The following is a 22,575-nucleotide window of genomic DNA, read 5'->3' on the forward strand; positions in this document are numbered from 1 at the left end:
AAGCACCCTCCCCAGTTGCATGGCTGTGCCGGCAGAGGATTGCACAACCCTCCGGCTCATGGTTTCCACTTCACTAAATCTCACAGGCTTCAGGTCCCCCTGCCCTCCCTCTCACCCCTCTCCCCTTGGCAGGGCTCCCTGGTGATGCAGAGTGTATCCTCCACTGTGCCTGGCAGCTCCAGCACCCCCTTTCGCCCAGCCTGTAGGAGCAGAGAAAAACTTTAGGAGCTGCAGGGCAGGCGATATTTTTGGCCTGGGTCACAGATTGATTCCTGCCCACTCTTTCCCTGCCACTTGCAGGAAAGGGTCCCCAACTGAGGATGTAGACAACCTTTTAAAGCCGTGGAGTGGGAGCACAGTGCTGCAGCCTCCCATTCACCAGGTAACATGCATGAGCAAAAATCCCCTCTCCAGCTTGTATTCTGCAGCTCTCCGGCAGCTTACCCCCTCGCCTCCCTCCTGCAAACCAGCTTGAGCCAATGTTTTTGTTACTTGTCGGGTGGGAAGGGGCAGTGCATCCATCCTCAGCACCTGGCTTCAGCTGGGAGTTTGCCAGGGGAGTGGGGGGAGCTGGGGTCGGCACCCCGCACTGCCGAGGCGAGCGGCACCTGCATGGGGACACATGGCTGGACCTGGTATCGTGGCCTTCACTTCCCCTCCGCAGCTCCACCAAAAGCGCTAACACAGCAAACCAGCTTTCACACTGCTTTTCGGCACCATTGAGCATTTTTGCCATCTTCCAGTGGCTCGTTTTCCTCAGGCGCTCCACCAGCCGGGCACGTCTCCAAGTAATACTGTATCTGCCCAAACTGGCAGCAGGGTGGGGATGTATGGGAGGGGACTCCCCCAGCTGTTTCTCCTTTTATGCTTGCAGTGGACCCAGTTTGCCAATGGTATTCACCTGCCTCCTTTGCCTGCCTGCCACTTACAGACTGCCCCTGCTGCTGGCGGGGCATTGCAGCAACTCAGTTCTCCCACACCAAGGATTGGATCAATCAGAAAGAAAGTGTATGTGTACAAGCGCGTGCAAAACCTGGGCTTACACCAGGGTCGTTCTCAGCAGATGTGAAGCTGAATGCTCCCAGGGTCCCGTCCGGCCCATTTGCTGTCAGGCGGTTGGCAGGAGCAATGTGAGCATCTTGCAGGGTTGTGCAGCCTCTACCAGAGCAGTGCTGCTTGTGCACCAGCAGCAGGGAAGCACTCCACATCACTCATATTTCCCTCTAAGCATCTTGACAAATGTGACGTTGATGCAGGCTACAGGAGGGACAGGTGACTAGACGTTTCTACCTGCTGCAGCTCTATTTTCAAATAGATGAGCTGCCTCCATGATCCCCTGTGTTCCTGTACACAGGCACCTGCGCTCAACTCAGTTCCTGATCTGGACATGTTGGGCAACAGCTGCAGACAGCGTCCATCTTCACATTATGCATCATGTACACGCTCTGTTTTCCGCATTGCCAGCCCCTGTGAGCATGGCCCCTTGGCTTAGTACTGTCCCAAAGGGCGTCTGTTTTTATGTCCATGCCATGCATCTCATTTCCAGTCCCAGCATGATCCAGTTCCCTCTTCCCCCCAGATGGAGGGGATCTGCTCCATCCCTCTGGAAGGCTTGTCTGATGCACACCCTGTTTACTCCGCTGTCATCTGGTTCACAACTGAGGCTCATTCCCCACAGCCCATTTTATGTTTGCCCTTTTTTCTCTTTGTTGGCAGTGCTTTGGAACTTAAACTATAATCCTCTCCAATATTTGTTTCATGCCTTAGCTGCACACCCTGAGATTTTCACACATACCCTACATCTAGTCCTTATTTCACCTCTTGATGCCATCGCACAGCAGTTTCATTCACAGCCTGTGATGTTTTCATCATCAGCTTTGCCTCTTTACTGTAGATTGTTCTGCTTTAGGATATGTTTTGTGCTGTCTTGACATCATCTCTTCTCCCTGCAACAGCAGCAAGGTGTACTTGGACTTTGAGTGGCTGCAGCACAGCCACGCCAGCCTAAAGATGGAGCAAACCACCAACTACCTTGTGCTCCCTACTGGTCGCATGGACCAGATGAGTCAGCGATGATCCTGGCTGCAGCCACATTTCCAGCAAAAACTATCAGATGGTGTTAGGCAGGGTGCCGCAAGCAGCTGTCTCTGGAGAACCCCCTCTCGGCAGCTGCCAGGTTAGGAGACAGCACGAAGGCCGAAGAGAGCACACGTACAGGTCACAGACGTGAACCGGGATCTCAAACTGCATAAAGCCCAGTTGCTGGCTGACCTCAGGCCAGAGCCTGGCATGCTTTTACCGTGATAGCATCTCCACCTGGGAGAGGATACAGCAAAGCAGTGTTCCTCCCTGAATAGGAACTAGAGGCTGGGGAAGAGATCTAGAGAAGTTTCCACTAGGTAACCTACTCCAATATCGCATTTCTTTTGGGTAGGTAGGAGGACCCAGACTGGTTATTTGAGATGGGCCACAGGAATATACAGCATAGTAGGGCCACTTGCAGCAGAGCTGTAATCAGCCCTTCTCATCTTTTCTGGCTGTTGGCTGACCTATTGCAGCAGCCAGTGCACTCAGGGGAGACATACTTTGAAGCAGAGTGCACACACATTAGCCCCGATAATTTTACAAATTGCATAAAGATGGGCACTTTGGCCAAATCCTTGTCTTTTTTTATACCCTCACCTCCCATGCTCACTGCACACCAGTCAGTGGGCAGAATTTCCACGGATCACTGCCTCCTACGGCTGGGTGATGCTCAGCCAGCAGGCTGAAAAAGTGCTGGAAAGTGCATCTGAAAACCTCTACAGCCCTTGAAGTCTGAACCTGCAGCTTCACGTTGGTTAAAGACTACAGAGTTAGTAAATAAAATTGGCTACACTCTTCCCATAAAACAGGTGCTCTTTCACAAGCCAAGAGAGATCTAAATCCTGAAATGAAACAGTACCTATTCCTTATTCACCACCTACTGACCAACACTGAGCAAATTGATCTAATGCTGAAGTGGATTCTGCTTTGGCCCACAAGTTGGGCCAGAAAACCACCGGAGGTCCTTCCTCACCCAAATTTGGCAATGACTGCACTTACACTTCCATGCTAGAGCTACAGAGGAACTTTCACTGACACCTTCTGTCATCCAGAAATGGTTAAGTTATCCAAAATGAATTTATTTGCAAGGAAAATACGTGTTACTTGAGTCGTTCCATCATTGACAGCCCTGAATGTTTCTTTTATTCCCTCCCCCTCCCACCCCTTTGCCCCAAAGTCATATTTGAATGCTTTCAAAACAACATCTTTTGATTTTTTTTGTATGATGCAGCTATTCTGGTTTTGGCATGTTTGTCCACTTACACAGACATGTGCACTAAAACACTTGAAGTTATCCAGGAGAAAGTGTTGATTAAGCTGACTGGGGGAGGGTGGGGCTGTATTTTCCTGTTTTGTCACACTCAGTTACAAACCTTTTACCATGATTCAGAGCAGGTGGGAAATGGGAATCGCAAAAGCTATTTGGGAAAGTAAATTCTTATCCAGTTCCACCACCCCCCTTTCTTCTCTTTATCCCACCCCAGAGAAAGGGACTGTGTAGCGGTATTTAATCAGCAGTTCAAGGTTAGAGTAGATGCCCTGTGTTCACTGAAACACTCTTCCCAACTTAATTGAAGTAGCTGCCAATAAAAGGCAGATCAGATAATGACTAAGTAAGTACTCTCAGAGAAAGGACAGACTATATATATATAATTAATTATTTTCTGTTCCTGGGTAAAATCCAATGACCTGTTTTATGCAACCTGTCAAGCAGAGATCAGAATAGCCTTAAACTTTAAAATCAGCTCCTCTATTTAAGTATCAGCAGACCACTGCTGTTTTAGTGGCGATGACGGGAACCTGAGGAGTCTGAAACACAACTCAAACAGGCCGAGCAAAGACCATGCATCCTCCCTGGCTCCTCTAATACCTCCACTTGGCATTTAGGCTCGGGATCTCAGTCCTCAGTTTGTCTCTGCCTCCTCCAGGTAGAAGAGACCTGGTGCAGTGCTTGCCATGCACCTCTTGCAGCAGCCGCTCAGATACAGGGGAGAATAAGTATTTGCCAGGTTCTGTCTTCACCTACCTGAATCCTGGAGGGTGGCTGGGGAACTTCGGGGTGCCAACACCTTCTCCTGATGGTGGTTTCATGACATCTCAAAGGTTCAGGGGCATAAAAAGGAGAGTAAAGGGTAACCAACAAGCTTTTTCTTATTAATGACCAGATTACCTAGGTATGCCTCCATCCACCTTCCTGATTATCTCCTCACATGTGGAGACTGTAGTGTGTCATCCCTTCTGTGAAACTCAGTCAGCAAGAAAATCTGCCCCCATCTTATCCCCTCTTAGCCTGTAAGAGCAGAAACTCTGCATCTTTGCATGAGAAATAGGAAGGGATCTGAACACCTCCTACTCCAGCATGACATAAGCCAGCCTTGTGCGTCACTGATACAGTTCATGCTGCAAATACACTCATTAGGCTGGTGTGGTTTCAGTGGTGACAGTGGCAGAGCAGGGTACAACACATCCTTGAGCGTTTTTAAATTCTGTTGAAATTTTCTTATTCATAATGGATTTTTTCCTAAATTTCCAGTTGGGTTGGCTCCGATTGTTATTGTCTGTATTTTCCCAGCAACATTTTTAGTGTTGGAGACACACAAAGTCACTAGCACTCCTAAATGACAATAGCAGTTTTGAGACGTTGGAAGTCATCAGAATTAACTGCATTAGCGTATTTGCATGAAGGATTAAGCACCTACCCCTCAATCCTGCTTTAAGGAGCAGCATGTCCTGCAGAGTTTAGGCGTGATCTCATCAGTTATCAGGGAGGCAGAGAGGGAGAAAGCAAATAGAGAGCTCACCTCTAACACCAACCCAAAAATACCACTATCTGCATCCCCTCCATGAGAACTGGCCACAGCTCTGATGGATGCGGGGAATGCTTTGCTACCTTGATCCACGACAGAGTGACTCAGAATCAGATTAGAGATACATCAGAGACAGGGTCAGTGAGCAACAAGACTTAGCAGGGTGGTACTGGAGAAGCAAGAATTTGCCTTCACAGTTGACTTTCTGGCATAGCTCACCAGCATTTCAAAAGCCAGATGGAACAGCCCAAGCTTAACCCGGGTGTAAAGCTGCTTTTTAAACCTCCAAAGAAACTGCTCTCACATGCCCCCATTTCCCTGTGAGCACGTTTAAGCTACCAGCTGCCTTGACACCCACACTAAAAGGCTCCTGAAAGGCTGTGAAAAAGCAAAACCCAAACTGGGATGACAGCTGGAAAGGGGGATGAAATGCCCCGGGGCCAAGAGGCAGTAAATAACTGCATGGCATTTGGGCCACTCACACCTTCAGCCAGGGCAAAGGCAGATATTGGTGCCATCCTTACCGGCTCACTTGAGCACCCTCAGCCCTGATCTTCAAGTCAAACTGCACACAGACCAAAATTCACCAAACTAACCAACTCCAAACCCGCTCTGCTCCCAGTGCAGCATTTTCTGTGCTTGCACCCTCTGCGTACATCACATCCCTTGCCAGGAACAAGCAGAGACAGAGCCTGAATCTGCACTCTTCCTCTCCAGGGACAGTAACAACCAAAGCACAGCTCCGAATTTGCATTTTGCAATCCTGACTTTTTCTAAATGGTAAATCTGACCAGCAAACTTGAAAAGCCTCCAGCTGGTTTCATTGCCTGAAGCTACTCTGCTAGAATATCTGTCCTGGCAAGATCACCATCATCTGCCCTTCAGCTCTCTGGTACTTTAGATGCTGAACTGTGCAGGGGCAACGTTGAGAGCATGCAATGGTGTTACTTGATAACCCTTACTCATGCTAATTTTAGGTGATTGGAACCTTTTATGCTTTCAAAAAGAAGTTACTTTATTTATTTTTGAGAAGCCTCTTGTACTTAGTGACTACTATAAATACTCTTTTCCATCTGATGTTTTGATCTTACCAACAGGGCTCTAAAAATCCTAAGAAAACAGCACCTGAAATGATCTCAAAGGAACAATGACCTGTTAATCTCGTAAACTGAACGAAGTAACACAATGCACCCAACACGTGAGTGATTGCAGATGGAAACAAATTACACATCAGTAAGTACTGAATTTCATCTTTCTTCAGTTCATATTGATTCCTGATTTCTGTGGTTGCTCCATCACTCAGCTGTTTGCTTTGGGAGATGTGCTTGCTCCAGCTGCTTTAGACATTTAAGGTGCAATCCCTGGGGAATTCAGGAGATCTTCTCCTTGGACATCCTAGATCTAGGCTAGATGTGTCTCTGAAGATAAGGGATCAGGCTGGACCATTCCAGGGTTTCATCCTCAGGTTATTTACACCTAGAAGGACGAGACAGTCAGGCAGTGAGGTTGAAGGCTGAGCAGCAGGATGGGAGCCAGGACCAATGCCTGGGAGCTGCTGTTTTGGGCTGTCCCCAGCAGAGATAAGCAAGGCAGGAGATGAGCCAAGGTGCTCACATCAGCAACCAACAGGCTCTCCACAACCTTGGGGAAGGACTACCAACCCAACCAAGCACCTCTGATTCAGTAATTACACTTGCAATTTGCTGCTTTTGTGCTTTAAAGTGCTTGCTCATATAAAACCCTATGATATTTTCCCCTTACTTCAGCCTCTCCCTCTGTTCTTCCCATCACCCTCAAAAGCCCCAAGCGCATGACATTTTTTTTCTAGTTATTTAAAGGATGAAGAGTGTGTGTCTATAGCATTGCTCAACCACTATTACTTAGAGTTATCATGAAAAGATCAAGCACCTTTCTGAAATTTGTTGATCTAAATCCAATTGTTCCACTGCAGCCAAAACCCTCAGGGGACCCAATGCAAAAATCACAGAGAAATTGTCTGTGGTTTCTCTCATTATCGTTATCAGGATCCTTGTAACAGGTCCATCGTTTTGGAAGCAAATGCAAGCTCCAATTGCACTTCTTGTCACTGTTGGATGCAGTCTTTACCTGCTTTATAATAGATATACACATCATGCAGCACTAGGGAAAGTGTGTTCATTAGGGAAAGTGTGTTGAGCTGGCAAGAGTTACCAATACACCAACCTCAGAGCCTTGTTCAGCAGCGTATCAGCTATCACCTCCTTATTTATAGCCACCTTGCTCTTTGAGCTTGTTTATTTTCCTTCCCTAAGGTGGTGGTGGCAGAAGGGGAAGCTCTGACATTCAGGCCCAGATGTCTCTGCATCTGACCTTTCCTTCAAAGAGCAGAAACTGCAGACACATTTCAAGGAACAAAGTCATTTGGAAAATCTGGACTCTTGTGTCCACCACCTTGCTGGAGGCCCAGTGCAGAGCCACAAGCAAGGGTTGAGCAGAGATCTGTTAATTAGCCAGCACATATACATAAGGATGGTCATAAAAATGAACCTATAATTATTTTATACCTGGAAAGAGACCCAGATGAAGTCTAGCCCCCAGTCTTGAGGGGTGCTATATAAAGATGTAACATTCAAAACAGACTTGAGTTTTCCATCAGCTAAGTTTTCCCCAGGTTTAAATAACGCTGGTTTATGGCCTGCAGGAAACAGGCATTGCAACGGTCCCGCACCAGGTTTTTCAATCCCATCTCACATATGCTTGTGTAGAATCATCTGTTAAACCTTGATGGAAAAAAAAGCAGCCCTGAAGCCTGCTACAGAAAGACAAGCAGCATGCTTTAGTATTACTGTAGCTGCCACAGATTTATTTAATAGTAGATGCTGTATAAAAGGATATTCCCCTTCTGCATAATCTAAACAGACAGGATGGGGAAAGAAAAATTGGAAAGAAGCAACACCTTGAGGTGTGCCTCAAGGTCAGAGCACCAAGCACCCACATAGGGGCTCCAGCCCCTCTCTTTGGGCACCACTGACCTGCCAAGGGGATGGTAATTTGGGATAGCATGGCAGCATGGGGAACACAGGCAGCCAAACAGATACAGGGACTAGGAAAGCATCACTCTTCTCTTTGAGGGTAAGCTTAATCCTGCAAGAAAGACCTGTTCAATGCCTCAGTTTGTCTTTGTAACACTCAAAATGCAATAGTCCCAGGAAAATACAAAGCTAAGGTCTTATAACAAAAACCTGAGATGCTAATGCTGAAAAAAAAAAAAAAGACAATATTGTGAAAAATGAATGTGGGAAAGGTATGGAGCAGTCAGCTACTGAATAAGACCAAAGCAGTAACTGCTATAGAGAGGCACAGCCTGCTCTCCTTTACTCACATGAGCAGGATGAATCCCCAGGAGCGCTGGTCACATCCCCAGGAGAGCAGAGGTCCCAGTGACATGCAGACACGTGCAGGAGAGCTGGTAACAGGCTGGCTTTGCAAAAGTTGCAGCATAACTTCGCCACCACACAGTGGTTTCTCCGCAGCAAATTCACCTGCAGGAGCTTTTCATTTTAGTGAGAGATGAGCAGAAGCACTTCACAGATGCCACATTTTCTTCTGGTGAGAAATAAAATCAGCCACAATGCCCTGTGCTTGCTGCTGAGGGGAGAAGTGAGCCTTCATCCCCTCTTAGCATTGCCCAAGAAGCACATCCAGAGCACCTGGGCTGCAGCAGCCCCTTTTTGGGGGGCTCTTTCACCATTCTGGCAACCCCACTGCCACTCCCACCACCATGTGCACACCATGTTACTTTGGGAGGAGAAACAGCACATCATAAAGTTAATTTAATTGTGGAAAAATTTCCCCTGGCAAGTACCTCATAAAGAGCTACACACATCTGCTCCAAGCCAGGTCTTTCCCTGGTTCCTCACCACCACTACAGCTCCCTTGTCTCACCAGAAAGTTTCCACATAACCTGGTCACTTCTGTGCTGTGACCAGAACCTGAATTACTGCAGTTGTTTCTGTTGAAACCACATCAAGGCCCACATGGGCTTTAAGTGGAGAAAATATGCCCTGCAAATTAACCCTTCTCAGAGAAGGAATTACACACAAACAGCCTTTAGGGCCTTTTCTGCACTCTCCGAGCTGGCAGGACACAGGAATAGCAACAGAAGTTGTTTCTGGCCATCCTTTCCACCAGCCAGCTCCAGAAGAGACTTGAAACAAATTGGTGCAACCAGTTTGCACGCAGGCAAGGACACAGTAGTGCTGCTTTCACCTCAAGGCAGGACACCCCTATACAGCCCATTGCTACTGCTCTGGCCTCACTTGAAAATCCCAGCGTAGCAGAGGAAGGACTGAAGGGAGGAAGATGTGGGCAGATGGCACCCATGCTCCCCAGGGCTGAGGAACACAGACTCCTTGAATTCCTACCTGCAGGAGGAGCTGAAGTAAGGGTACCAAGAAGCAGAAAGATGACAGCAAACAGTAATATCTGAGAACCTTCCTCTTCCTAAAACTTTAGGAAAGCATACATAAGCACAGCACAAACTACTTGCTGTCTCTACACCATAGAAATGTTATTACTTGGAAGGTCACCTCCATAAAAAGATTTCTCATTAGATGGCTCCAGATAGGGTAGTCAGCTCATTAAAGTGCTGGGTTCCTGTACAGACAGCTATATTGACCTTATCTAAACTGTATAAGCAGGCTATAGAGGATTTTTTTTTTTTTTGTAGCCGACATCACCAGTGATTTTGGTTGAAGCCTGTGACATTGCTCAGGTGTCTTAGTTGGGGAGCTAAGCTCTGTGCTTCTCCTAGCTGGTCACTCCATGGGAAGTCTTCTGCATGCTGCTCCATCTCACCCAAATACCACTCATTTCCATTTTACAGTCAATTACCCCCAATAACAGTGAAGAATGCAGCAGGATGACACTGATCTCCTAAATAGGGCAGGCGCCCAAAAAGCTCTTTTCCTCTGTACATCAAGCTCCTTTTCTTCTTGTCACTCAGTCTGATGTTTACTCTCCTCTGCTTTTTGTTCAAGCAGAGAGTTGTAAGGTCTTAGAAACAGCTTTGCTGCAGGAACTCCTATATCAACAAAATTCTCAGAGTTGCCATTGTTACAACATCTTCCTCAAATTTTATTAAATGCTTACAAAAAAAAAATATCCAGGACGCAGTAAATTTAAGCAGAAAGCACACTGATGCAGGAGGAGAAAGAAACTGCCCTCTCCCCTGCAGAAGAGCAGAAACAAATTGCAAAATTATGTTGACATGGGAAGAGGGTAGGAATAAGACCTTAAAGAGGGGATAGGAGACATGCTAACACCATGAAGTATGAAGACATGGGAGAGTTCAGAAACAACCCTGGGAGGTGATTAACTGACCTCAAGCCCAAGACCAGAGTGCCACTCTTTAGGTGCTTGGTTTGCCCATGTTCACAGCAAGCCCTGACCTCCCCGAACAATTCACTAGGATGCCCTTTCACCAAGGCAGCTTCCAGCATAAGAGCAGCAGCCATTTCCCAGATATCCTGTCCACCTCCAGGAGCGTAGCAGGCAAGTTATCCATGTGCCCACTACCTCTGACATTCAGAAGCAGCGTTTCAACCATTGGCACTGGAGCCCACAGGTTAGAGAACAAGCAAATCCCTCTCCCAGAGAAGGGAGATACCACCAGTGGTCAGCACTCCTCACCTGGGAAACAAAACCTCCAATCCATGTTAGACAGGGAGAGGAAGGCAGCAGATATTTGAAACAAAGCTGCTATTGCCACTGTCGAGACAGAAAAGTGGCAGAAACATTTTGGCATGGGTATGTAACTGTGATTAAAGGATGATCTGGGAACTAAAGAAAAAAACAGGACTAAGCTGAATGTGGTTTGATGTACACAGAGAGATCAGTAGATGGAAGTCCCTCAAAACAGATGTTGTAGAGGGACAGAGGCTGCATTGTAAACAGGGGAAGACATTACCCACAGCTGGCACCAACAGGGTGACAAGTGGTTCTCGTAGTCTCTTCACACTCAGGATCTGCCCATTGCTCTCCTTTCAAACACTTTTACCTGGTTTCTGTTGAGCTCCCTCTCTCCCACCACCCAGAGCACAAAAGTAGAAATTCTTCATCATGTAGCAAAAGCCCTGCCAGCTCAGCAGGGCAGAAGATCCCTCTCTTCCAATACTTGAGAAGAAAAAAAAAAAATAAAAATAAGGGAGAGAGGGAGCAGAGCCACAGCCTCCCATCTCCATAGCAGAGCCAGATTAAAAAAAAAAAAAAAAAAAAGCCAAAGAGTCACATAGAAGGTTATAACAGGGATGGGTTTTGCCAGCTGATCTAGTTCCTGTCATCCAACCGGAGGCAGCGTGGGGTAATGCTCACACCCCGAGAGGAGTCAGGCTGTACCAAAGCAGACTGACATCGGGCAGGAGAAGAGAAACATCCTTCAGTTATCTTCTGTGCGGCAGAGGAAATAGTGGCATTGAGGGTTGCATCAAGCCAGGACCAAGCTCAGCTGCAAGACAAGAAAAAAAAAGTTTATACGCACCGTTTGACCCGCCACGAGCAATACCCTGGGCTGTACAGAGGCTGCATCTCATCTAGCAGCTACAGGTGGTTCCCCCCCGCTCCAGTTTCACAAAGCCCTGTGAATCAGCCCACAAAGCTTCAGCACTGCAGGACGTTCAACCACGCTGCACGCCCGTGGCGGAGGAGCTGCCGAGGGCTGCACACCCGGCAGAGGTCACGGCTGCCCAGGCAGAGCCAAGGATGTGCCCCTGCCCAGCCCTCTCCTCCCGAGAAGGAGATTAGCAGGTTTCCTTCCAAGCCCGAGAAAGCCACTAAAGGGGAGAGCGTGTTCCTACACCCCCGGCAGCCACAGCTCTCCGCTTGGGACCATCTGCGGCAGTATCGGGTTCCTGCAATTCTCGATCCGCTCCACGCACGACAGCTGGTGCAGCCGGGGGACTCCAGCACACAAATGACTTTTCCATCGCATGACAAATGACTCCTCCACACTGACACTGGCCCCACCATTCCCAGTTTGGAGTTGATTGCAGATGGAGCAGAGTTCAGAACAGTTGGGGTCCAAGAGTGGGGTGACCTCTCCTCCACCCATGGGCACTCAATCAGCAGCAAGGAAACTTAACCCTTTGAAAGCCTCTTGGCTCAGCTTCTAGCTCATTTTCCTTCCATCTTATCACAAACCCACAGAAGTTTCTCAGGCAGTATTTTCCCCGTCGTCCCTGGGTTTTCAGCTCTGGCCTTTCCGTCAGCAATAAAGCAAGTCCGTCTTTCCTTTCACTTCATTACACAGGAAGAGGGAAGACACTCACAAATCTTGCTTGTTGCAGAATTTCTCCTGAGCACACAAAGCTCTGAAGCAGACTCATCAAACAAAGCCAAGCATGACAGGGAAGGCAAATAAATCAAGAGCTAATTTCCCTTTGCTGCCTCTTAGCATCTATCTGCCTCACTAGTCAAACACACAGACTCCAGCACAGTCACATGCCATGGAAGTTACCACCCACCAGGTCTCCAAGACCCACAGCACAGCAGGTTTCAAGTCCCATGGGATGCTGAGATAGTAGGAAGAGTGATTTTAAGAGCATAGACTTTTGTGTAAGACCACAAATCTTGATGTTCTAGGGCACAAATCAGCCTCTAACTTTGGGAACAGAGGGAAGGTTTTCCCAGTGCATGCAGACTGTATCTAAATGTCCCACTCCAAGAACCCCCATGCCCTCCTAAATAGCACTTTGCAGCAAATCCCAGGCAAGATTCTGCTCTGACCCATGCAGGAAACTGCATTTTTCTGGGGTGCAGCAGTCTGTAGTACAAGGAAAACACTTGAAGAGCCGATCAGTAGTTGGGAAAGTCACTGTCCTACCTCTTTAGTATTCCCAACACATGGCTGAAGCAGGTCAACCTTATAATTATGGTTTACCAGAGCTGCTAGACCATAGCTCATCTTGTAATAAAGACTGCCCATGTGACCACATTAAACAGGAGCAGATTAAATCATTCCACAATCAATCCTAACATCAGATGCACATAGTAGCTCACCTTGCAGCAGATAATCACACAAGCAGTTACCAATCCCTATGCAAACAGAACCAGAGTAGTGTTGCACAAAAGCAAGTACGCACTTCTCCAACAGAGGTATTTTGGCTTTCTGACCCAGAAGAATCTAGAATGTCCATGAGGCTGGGGAGGAGAGAAGGTATATGATGAAGGAATGGGCTATCAGCCTTTTTTCAGGCCAGCACAGACTTATTTTTAAGAGTTGCCCTTAGAACAGAGCAAGACCTAATCCCAACCTTGAGTTTAAGGCATGAAGCCGATAATCCACTGGGAATGCCCAACAGTTGTCACCCCCAGCTGGCACAAATCCCCTCCAAGCCCCCTCGCTGAAACAGCGGGAGGTTTCTCATGCCTGCAGCCGAAATAATAGAATCATAGAATAGTTTGGGTTGGAAGGGACCTTTAAAGGTCATCTAGTCCAACCTGCCCTGCAAAAAAGCAGGGACATCTTCAACTACATCAGGTCACTCAGAGCCCTGTCCAGCCTAACCTCGAATGTTTCCAGGGATGGGGCATCTACCACCTCTCTGGGCAACCTGTGTCTTGCCACCCTTACCATAAAAAAATTCCTTCCTCTCAATCTACCCTCTCTTAGTTTAAAACCATTACCCCTTGTCATCCTATCACAAGACCTACTAAAATGTCTGCCCACCTTTCTTATAAGCCCCCCCTTATATATTGAAAGGCCACAGTAAGGTCTCCCTGGAGACTTCTTCTCTCCAGGCTGAACAAGCCCAACTCTCTCAGCCTTTCCTCACAGGAGAGGGGGTTCCATCCCTCTCATTTTTGTGGCTTCCTCTGGACTTGCACCAACAGGTCCATGTCTTTCCTGCACTGAGGAAATCAGCTGGTAGCAGTGCACCACTTCCTAGACACTGCCCAGACTCTGCCCGCCACAGCCTCTGCTCTGGAAGACAACTTGCCCACCTTGAAGGCTTTGTACCCCACATGCCACCTCTTCTGTGCTTTGATTTGCCGTTGCACTTTTTTTTAAAAAAAAAAAAAAAGAGAGTCATCCTTCTTCCCCCCACCCACAACCAGTTTTGGCAGACACACCGCCTGCTCACTCAGTACAGATCAGCTTCCCAACCCAGTGCTGACAGCAGCACCGCAAGCCCAAAGGCAACACTGGGCACTCAAACACAAATAGCTGTTTTGGGAGTTTTATCTGGGATAGTTTTCCTGCACAGTAGATATCACACTACACACCTACACTAACCAGTGCAGGTTGGGAGCCACCAGGAACTGAGCAGAGCACATGCAATAGCCCCTCTGGGCAACCCTGACAACACCCACCTGCTCTTCCTTGATTCAGGATGCTCAGTTGCGTCCAGCATTGAGGATTAAGGGGCTCAATGATTTATGCCTCATTTCATAGCAAAACTCAGCAACTCTGTGCTGAGTGAGAGCCAGGGTAGAGTCAGATTTCTTTCTGGGAGCTGCCGAAGAGTCATTGCAGGTCAGAAGCTGAGTGTTTGTTGTTCGCCAGCCTCACTCAGGAAGAGAAAGAAGAGAACTGAGACTAGTTTTATCTTTCTATCCCCAACACGGATCCTTAGCTCCACTGCTCAGGAAATCCAAGAAGTGCTCACCAGAAAGAAAAGGAGATGGTGATGAGTTAGCAGCAGAGAGCCAGAAAAGCAGATATGCATCCCCCGTAAGGAGTAGCACAGGGTTGGCTAAAGGCGGTCCAGCTGCAATTGCTAATGGGGATAAGACCTGACCCAGACCACAGCCCATTTCTGTTTTACTGAAGAATGAGTGATACAGGCAGGGCAGGGGCAATGCTCCCCAAGGGAAAGAGAAAACAAGGTTTTCTCTTAAATTGAGTGCAGGAGGAGAAGGTTGCCACTGTGCTTGACACAGCAAGGAAAGACCAGACAAAGTTAGTGCTGTGACAAAGCACTTTCTCACCACATAAACACAGCTTTTTTAAAGTCCTGCATTTCACAGGGATGTCTTTCTGCCAGCTGAAATCAATCAAGGCCACTGTTGACTTTGACTCAAATGACACATGTAATTTATGGCTGTTCTGCTGTACATAACATTGTATCAGAGTATTAATAGCTGGAATTTGGAAAGCCATGAAACACTCCTGATTTGTGCCTCTGGAGAATGTTTCAAAGCTTCGAAATTTCAGACTCACTCTGTTTCTTTTGACATTTTCTTCCAAATCTCGTTAGGACTTGCCAAGACACGAATGTCTGGGGTCCCAAGGAGCTCTCACTGGATTTTGCACTAACGCCAGGAGCAGAAGGGCTACAGGTTTGGCAATACAGCTTCCCCCCGTACATCTCTCGCCCTTGCCATGCCACCTTCAAGACTGGCTGAGGCTACCTTGGGAGACCAAGGAAACCAAGACTGATGCTCTTCTCCCACAGTACTGCCTCCACACTCTTAGCTTTTGGATAGAGGAAGAGGAGGCCTTATGTATGAATGTTTCCGAGTCTAACCCAGGGCTAAACCCACAACAACTCTAAGTTTTGTGTTTTCTTCCAGGAGATGACAATGCTGATAACGGTATCATCCTCCATCCAGCCTGCTCCCATCCAACACCACCTTTCTCCCCCTCCCACCCTACCAAAGCCTGGGAAGGACAACCTGAGGCTCCAGCGGCTGCTGAAGAAGGCAGCCAGGAAGAACGCCATCCTAGCATCAGAGCAAGCCAAGTCCTTTCGGTCCAGCCTCTCACCTGTGAATGAGGCCAGCTCTGACCTAGAGCACAATGAGAGCGCTCCCCCAGCAGAGACCCCCGAAACCACAGCAACCCCCTCTGCCAGCCTCCCAACCCGCCTCTCCATCAAGCCTGTCACCCACCGCGTCCCCTCCCCTTTCCGAAAGGGCAAGCCTTTCACACTGAAGGTCACGGAGCAGAGGCGCATTGCCGAACACCTTGTGCTCACGACCTCCTCAGCCACACCCCTGCTACACAAGCCAGGAGCTCCTGAGACTCCACAGCAGCCTGAAGGCACAGACACCAACCTTCCCTCTCCACACAACCCTTCAATATCTGTTTTCCCACAGCCTCCTCCTTCCAGTGCACCCAGTAAAGAAAGGGCACCAGAGGTTTCCTTTGTCACCAAGGTACATACTTATTTCCACAGTGTCAAGCCACCCAGGGCTAAGACATCCACATCAAATCAGACCCAAGGAACTGTCAGCGATGAAGAAAAGAGGCCTTCATCACCAGCACCTGAATCAAGCCACTCCAAACCATCTCCAGGGCAGATACCCACCCTGCTCAATGACAGCAAGGCCACAGGTCCTGCACTAGAGCCTACTGTCCTTTCTGTTGCAGAGGCAGAGCCTCCTAATGAAGGTCCCAGGTCTTCTCCTACCGAAGAGTCCATCAAGGCCCCTTCGCCCAAACCCAGCACCCCCAGTGCCCACAATGATAAGCCTATGACACATGGAAGTGACACTGAAATATCTGGATTAGAGAGTGCTCCTGAATTACCCAAGCAAGATGGTGATATCCTAAAACCATCAACACCCAGCACTACCTCAAGGCAAGCATACCCAGTGACAGCAACCCTCACACAAGCTAACAGTACTGGCGCCACCTCCACAGACACCAAGGCAGAGCATGTCATTCAACCTCAGCTGAGCCCCAGTTTACCAAACACCAGCCCTCCCCTCAAAGCTGAGCCAGTGCTATCATCAGGAGAAGAAGAAAGACCTCCTGGAGCCAGTGCCAGTGGCTGGCATCGCCTCAAGAAGCACTTGATGGTACAACCAGAAGCACCCAACTTTCCAGAGCCCGAGCCAGAAAAGTTGGTACAGGAGGAAGGGAGCAAGGAGAAGGACAGCTCTCAAGCAATCGTCAGTCATGACCACAGGCTGTTTAAATCAAGGGCCACAAGGTTGTGGGATGCTATTTTATACCAGATGACAGTCACCAAGGAGAGGAAGCAGCAAGCAGAAGAGAAGAAGCTGCAGAAGGAAGAAAGCGCCTCTCTTCCCCGCCGCTTACCCATCTTTCTATGTAAGCCGCGCTTCGACGCACGGAAACTGAAGGAACTGGCTGCCAAACCCATGACAAAGATCACCACTGTGTTCGAGGTGAGCCGGTTTAGACCCAAAGCGGCTGAGGAGCACACCAAGAGCTTTAACAGAATGGCATCAGGATGGTCAGTCAACTGAAGCCACAGGCTGCACCACCAGGCTCACATCTCCGGAGGTTCCTACAGGGCACCAAGCAAGAGAGCATCTATGACTAGGTTTACTGCCCAGAGCCAAGTGTAAGGAAAAAATAAAATTAAATAAAACCCCTGCAAGCCAGCAGCCTCATGCTGTGGGTTTAAGGGTTACTCTCCATATATATATATATGCTTAAACATACCACATCCACAGGTCATCAGCCAGGAAAACAAGCATACACTTGTTTTTAAAAGAGCCAACAAGCACTGTATGCAGTGACATGGGGAAGAGAGGGGAGGCACACAGGGAAGAGGACAAACTGCCTGTAGAAAAGCCCGGTTTAGAGGAAGGTGATGGAATCTGAATTTATTTTGTTGTGTTTATTAAAGACAAATACTAGAAAGAGAAACAGTTGTAGAAGAGACAACATGAAAGAATTTGGGTGGCTCCACATCTCCTCTAGGGAGTCTTAGAAACTGAACTGAAGAGAGTACACATCATCTCTTTAGCTTCTGCACCTACAGTGCATCCCACACCCGTTTGATGGGAACAAGGTGGAAACTGGTCCTTTCACCCAAGGCACAGACAAGACACAGCATAATATATCCATCCTGCTCTCACATAGTGGATCCCTGCCTGAAAAATGGGTATCATCATTTGATGTCCTCCTAGGTCAGTCCACTAAATCACAGTTAACAAAAGACTAACTCTGCTGCAGTAATCAAGTTCTGTTATGTATTTTACCAGGCTTTCTTAAGTACAGCTGAGGACTGGTGTTTTCATGATCATCAACAAGAGCATGTGGGTATCCAATCCTGTGTATTTAATTGGGTGCTGGGGGGTGTGTGTGTGTGTGTGTTTGTGTGTGTGTGTGTGTGTGTGTGTTCTGCTAACTGCAGTAGTGTCATTTTCAGGGTGAACATCATGATAGATGCATACCTACTGATGCCTGATGTCCTGGAAAAAAAAAAAAAAAAGGGTATTCAAAACAAAATCCCCAACTCTGTCCATCCAGAGACAACTGTGCTTTTCAGCATTACAGTCACCCTTTGCATCTCCATCGACACCAGGCTTATGAGCATAAAAGCTGGAGATCAGCTATTTCTGTTTCAGAAGGGACTTTGTCATATGCTGGGATGTTCCTACACAGTTAATATAGGATTGCTATGTTTAGTCCAAATAGGAAACTTGATACACAGCTCTTTACATTCTCTTCATGTACAGAGGATATGGAGCTGATCAAAATTTCCGCAAGCCAAACTGCAAACAGACTTAGAAACAAAACCAAGAGCCCCTTCTGCTTTCTTGAAATCTTCCAATTTTGTGATGATGCTATAAGTAGAGCTCAGTTATCATCAAACCTTCACTGCAGTTTTCACTTTGCTTGTCCTACCCTCTCTGTTTTGTAACCCCTTCCCTTTTCTAAGGAAAAAAAAAAAAAGAAAAAGAGAGAAGGAAGAATAACACAATTATTCTAAAGTTTGGGTTTCTCCAGCCCCCCCCCAGTTTTACACGAGAAAAACTGAAAAGAGATAGGTTGGAAATGCACCAATAATCACAAATGGATCCCAGGTAAGCTTCTGCAGGCTAATTCAACACGCTGAAAAAGAGAAGACTGTAGAGAAAGATCCATGCAGCAACACAAAATCAAAAATCAAAGAGTGCAGTGTAAAACACGTAGAATGCCTAATGCAGATAAAGATGTCCTTACCACACAGAGATAAAATGGCACCTTGCTGTAGCACAGCTAGATGGATGCCTGTGCACAACAGTCTGCATTCACAAGATCCACAGCATTAGCATGAAGCAGAACAGCCAATATTGATTACACTTGGGAGACTGACTGAATCGGGCCAGAGAAGATGGTTTCAGAAGCAACTGTGCTTTAATCCACTTTGTCCTGCAGTGAGAACAACCATCCAGAACAAACCATCAACTTTTGCATTTGCTGGGCTTCCCACCAGGCTGCATCCACAACCCAGCTCCACCGCGCAGGGATGGAGGATGGGAAATTGCTAGCAGGGAGAGCAATTCCTGCAGTGGGAAGCAGAGGAAGACAGGTCTGGCTGCACAGCTTAGCCCTTTTGCCCCAAGGCTGAAGGGCAGAGGCACAAAGCAGGCATGGAGAGTCCTGCAGAGACAGACCCTGGTACCAGAGTATCCCAGAGGAGAGAACAGATGCCTGGAGGCAACAGACTTCCACCAGCAGCTCTGCGTTGGGAGCCACGGCAGCATGTCCCAGCCCGAGCTGCTGTGCTGAGCAAGGGAAGGGGAACACTGTTGGGAACAGAGTTTGGTTGTTTTGCAATGTCAGACACCCTCAGGCAGTTGCCAAGAGCCTAAATTACCACTTAAAGAAAACCTCTTGCTCCACAGCCTGCTCAGAGGTCCTGCAGCTCAGGAAAGGAGGGGAGGAGGAAAAATTATACCTGTGCTCAAGCAACTAGAAAGCTGATAAGGTGGTGTCGAGCAAGTGACACAGGGTGAGACAGAAGTGTTTGGGAGCAAAAAGGCAACCATGAAGGCATCTGGCAGTAGGGAAAAAGAATGAATATAGTTCAGGGCATGGAGAGGAGCTGGGGAGCAGGGACCTCGCAGCAGACAAAACAGCCAGCTAAAAAGCAAAACAAGCCAAGATCCTTTGGCTATCACAGTCATTTTGCTATCTACAGTAAAAAAAATAAAATAAAATAAAAAAATCCTTGTGAATGAGCCCACAGGGCAACGGTGTTGTGCTGTGACTGCTTGGAGTACTGGGTAGATCCTAGAGGACATCCCATGACAGTCACTGGCCCTTCAAGAAAAGATGCTGTAAAAAGATCAGAGCCAGGGCACTTTCCTTTGAACTGCTTGCAGAAGCTCAGGTATGGCAAAAAAACCCCACCTACTGACAAAAACCTGTTTGCTATAAAGAACTGAAGTTCAGTAGGATTCTACCTGGTGCATCAAAACAGATTTTGGAAAAAAATAAGAGGACTGATAAAGAAGAAACCTTAAAATAGGCTTCCAAAAGCCACAAGAAGAAAAGCAATTTGAGGATACAAGTCCTGTGGGCTCTTCCTCCTTTACATCTAAAAACATAGCTTTGGGCAGGCTTGGATTTGTACTGCTGCTCATCTCAAAGTGGTATTCAGGAGAGCTTATCTTCTAAATGGGCACCACAAAAGGAAAAAATAAACCCAAACAAAACAATACACTGCACTCAGAAGCCAGTTCCTTGAGAGATTAAAAAAAAAAGCACAGCCCCCAGAAGAATTCTGAAACAAAAGGTGTTTTGTAGCAGACAGAGCTATTTATAAGCTTGGCTATGAAATAAAGCTTCTTTTTTATAGTAGGAAAAAAAGAGAATGAGCTTGTTTTCACCCCTGACAACTTCCTCTCCTCTCACTGTGCCAGATGCTGCCTGGTTGGATCCAACCAGTTATCACCTCCCTCTACACCATTCCTCCTTATTGCCTCAACCCTCTACTATCATCCACTCAAGATAACACCAGGATATCTATTAACATAAACACAATATGAGCATGAAATCCTAAGACCGTTTCAAGAGGGCACAGAGACAGAAACCCGGCTCTGCCTTCCCCCTTGCTGCACATCAGAGGACGGTCCTTTCTGCTCTGTTGGTCTACCCAGCACAGCAGATGTGCGTGTCCTCCCCACTACAACCCTATTATGGACTGCTTCCTAGAGGCTACTGAAATCATTAAAAGTTTTTCCCCTGATTAATTCAGTAAATCTGGGAATTAGACCCCAGAAGCATCTAAATTTCAGGAGTAACATCAGCCCCCGCGCTGAGCCAGAATGACCTCCAGCTATCTGCTTCTCCTTGCAACATAAGATAAAACAGCAGATAGAGACTGTTCCTTTGAACTAGCAAAGGCAAACACATCCTGACCCAGGCAGTAGTAGCTAAGGGACTTACTCTACAGATTAAACTAACACAGGTATCCAGCTTTCTAGCGGCATCAGAAAGAGAGAGTCCAAAACAAACCCCTGCTGTGTAGCCACTCCCTTCCAGCTCAGAAAGTCAGGCGTTCACCCAGAAGCAAGGCTCCAGCTGCTACCATACAGTACCTTCCAACTCGCCCAAAGTGGAGCTGGCAGAAATAACGCCAAGTCCTGCCAGAACAGTGCCAGGAGTTTGTTACACAACGCAAGGTCATACCCCACCTACCTGGTTAATGAGTTTTCCAGGCATGCTACTGCTCCGCAGCATCATCTATCAACACCTTCTTGTACTGGCCATGGCCTGTCGCAACAAATTTATACTTCTTGCCAGGAGTGGACTGAACAGGAGAGAAAGAAAGAAAGCCAAAGTCAGCATTTTTCCCCCCCAAAATAGGTAGCTAAGATCAAATAACTGAAGCCAGAGGAACATGCGATACAGTGTCTAGTCCCAGAGGGGCTGGAGACAGCCTACTCTGTGCTCCCTTCTTGCCCTTCCCACATAAACTCCCTGCACAGACCAACCAGCACTTTCTGTAGGCGTAAGGTAACACAGCAAGCACAGGATGTGTAATAGGAAAGGGAAGATGTAACTCCAGGCACCAGGAGGGAGGGCTCATCTAAGAGCCCAGAACCCCCAAGCCAGAGTTGGTTTCATCAACCAAGAGCTAGTTTCATTTACCACATGCTGGCAGCAGCACCAACCCAGGAACAGACAAGGTATTTTGATCTTCCTCTCCCAGCCTGCATAGTTGAAGCAGCAGCTGCTTGCAGCATTTTAATAGGCGTGCCCACAAACGTATCGGTAGGCACAAAACCCTGGATCCATCCGCAAGTGTTGATACTGTCTTAGCTTCACTTCCACTTAATTTTGCATGTTTTCTTTACTCTCAAGATTAAGAAGCATAACAAGAGCACAGTAACATCTACTGTTCAGTCTGAGCCTAGAAGGCTGGGGCTGCCAACTCTTGGGCTGAGAACAACATGCTATTCAAGAGACCCTTCAGTATTACTGGTTATAAAACAATTTTTGCCCCCATTTTACTAGGGCTGAAGCAATAGCAGCTCACTGTTAGGAAGAGCTCTTAGGTATGCAATTGTGTTGACAGATGCAGGCAACCCTTGCCCTACAGAGCACCACTGTCTCCTCAATACTTCCAACCCAGCCAAGAGTTCTTTTCTTTTCCACAGCAGAGCAAGTGCTTTCATACTCACACAGATACTAACTCACCTTGATATTGGTCTCAGGTTTGGGACTGCCCTTCTGTTCCCAAAGGCTTCTTTTACTCACAATGTCTCCAGCCACAATATCCTGAGAAGATGATGTTCTCATTACCCTTCACCGCTAATGCTGCTGAACATGCTTTTGTTCACATCACTTTCAAACCCACACCTCTGACCTCCTTTTTTATTTATAATATCACATCATCTGACCCATGACAGCTGCAGCTAAAACCCATGACTGTGAAAACTTCTTCCTATTCCCAGTATATCCTGTTTTCCTCTTTCTCATTCTCTTCAACCAGAGCCTGGATCAGAGACCCAA

At 47.4% G+C, this 22,575-nt stretch overlaps 2 protein-coding genes across 3 annotated transcripts in view; one reads left to right on the forward strand and one right to left on the reverse strand.

Moving 5' to 3' along the window:
- The first annotated feature begins 241 nt into the window (after window positions 1-241).
- On the forward strand, window positions 242-17,207 carry LOC113481171 (pollen-specific leucine-rich repeat extensin-like protein 2). Its single transcript, XM_026850593.1, has 3 exons — window positions 242-382; window positions 5,990-6,125; window positions 15,444-17,207. The coding sequence occupies exons 2-3, from the start codon at window positions 6,105-6,107 to the stop codon at window positions 17,085-17,087; spliced, it is 1,665 nt and encodes a 554-aa protein (XP_026706394.1). The 5' UTR covers window positions 242-382; window positions 5,990-6,104; the 3' UTR covers window positions 17,088-17,207.
- Window positions 9,987-22,575, reverse strand: part of LSP1 (lymphocyte specific protein 1) — a 50,896-nt gene continuing 38,307 nt past the window's right edge. For both annotated transcript variants that reach the window (XM_026850594.1, XM_026850595.1), the window contains exons 9-11: window positions 22,261-22,341; window positions 21,259-21,370; window positions 9,987-11,376 (exon numbers count right to left, since the gene is read on the reverse strand). In XM_026850594.1, coding sequence (XP_026706395.1) covers window positions 21,284-21,370; window positions 22,261-22,341 — 168 coding nt within the window. In that variant the 3' untranslated portion in view covers window positions 9,987-11,376; window positions 21,259-21,283. The remainder of the gene's footprint in view (window positions 11,377-21,258; window positions 21,371-22,260; window positions 22,342-22,575) is intronic.

Source organism: Athene cunicularia, assembly GCF_003259725.1.
Source record: "Athene cunicularia isolate RWA chromosome 5 unlocalized genomic scaffold, athCun1 chr5_part2, whole genome shotgun sequence".
Classification (NCBI taxonomy): Eukaryota; Metazoa; Chordata; class Aves; order Strigiformes; family Strigidae; genus Athene; species Athene cunicularia.

Excerpts from the sequence above, each read along its gene's own strand:
- LOC113481171 (XM_026850593.1), top strand. The coding sequence starts at position 6,105 with ATGGAAACAAATTACACATCA. Across the intron at positions 6,126-15,443 it reads TGGAAACAAATTACACATCA|GAGATGACAATGCTGATAAC; the intron begins GTAAGTACTGAA and ends GTTTTCTTCCAG.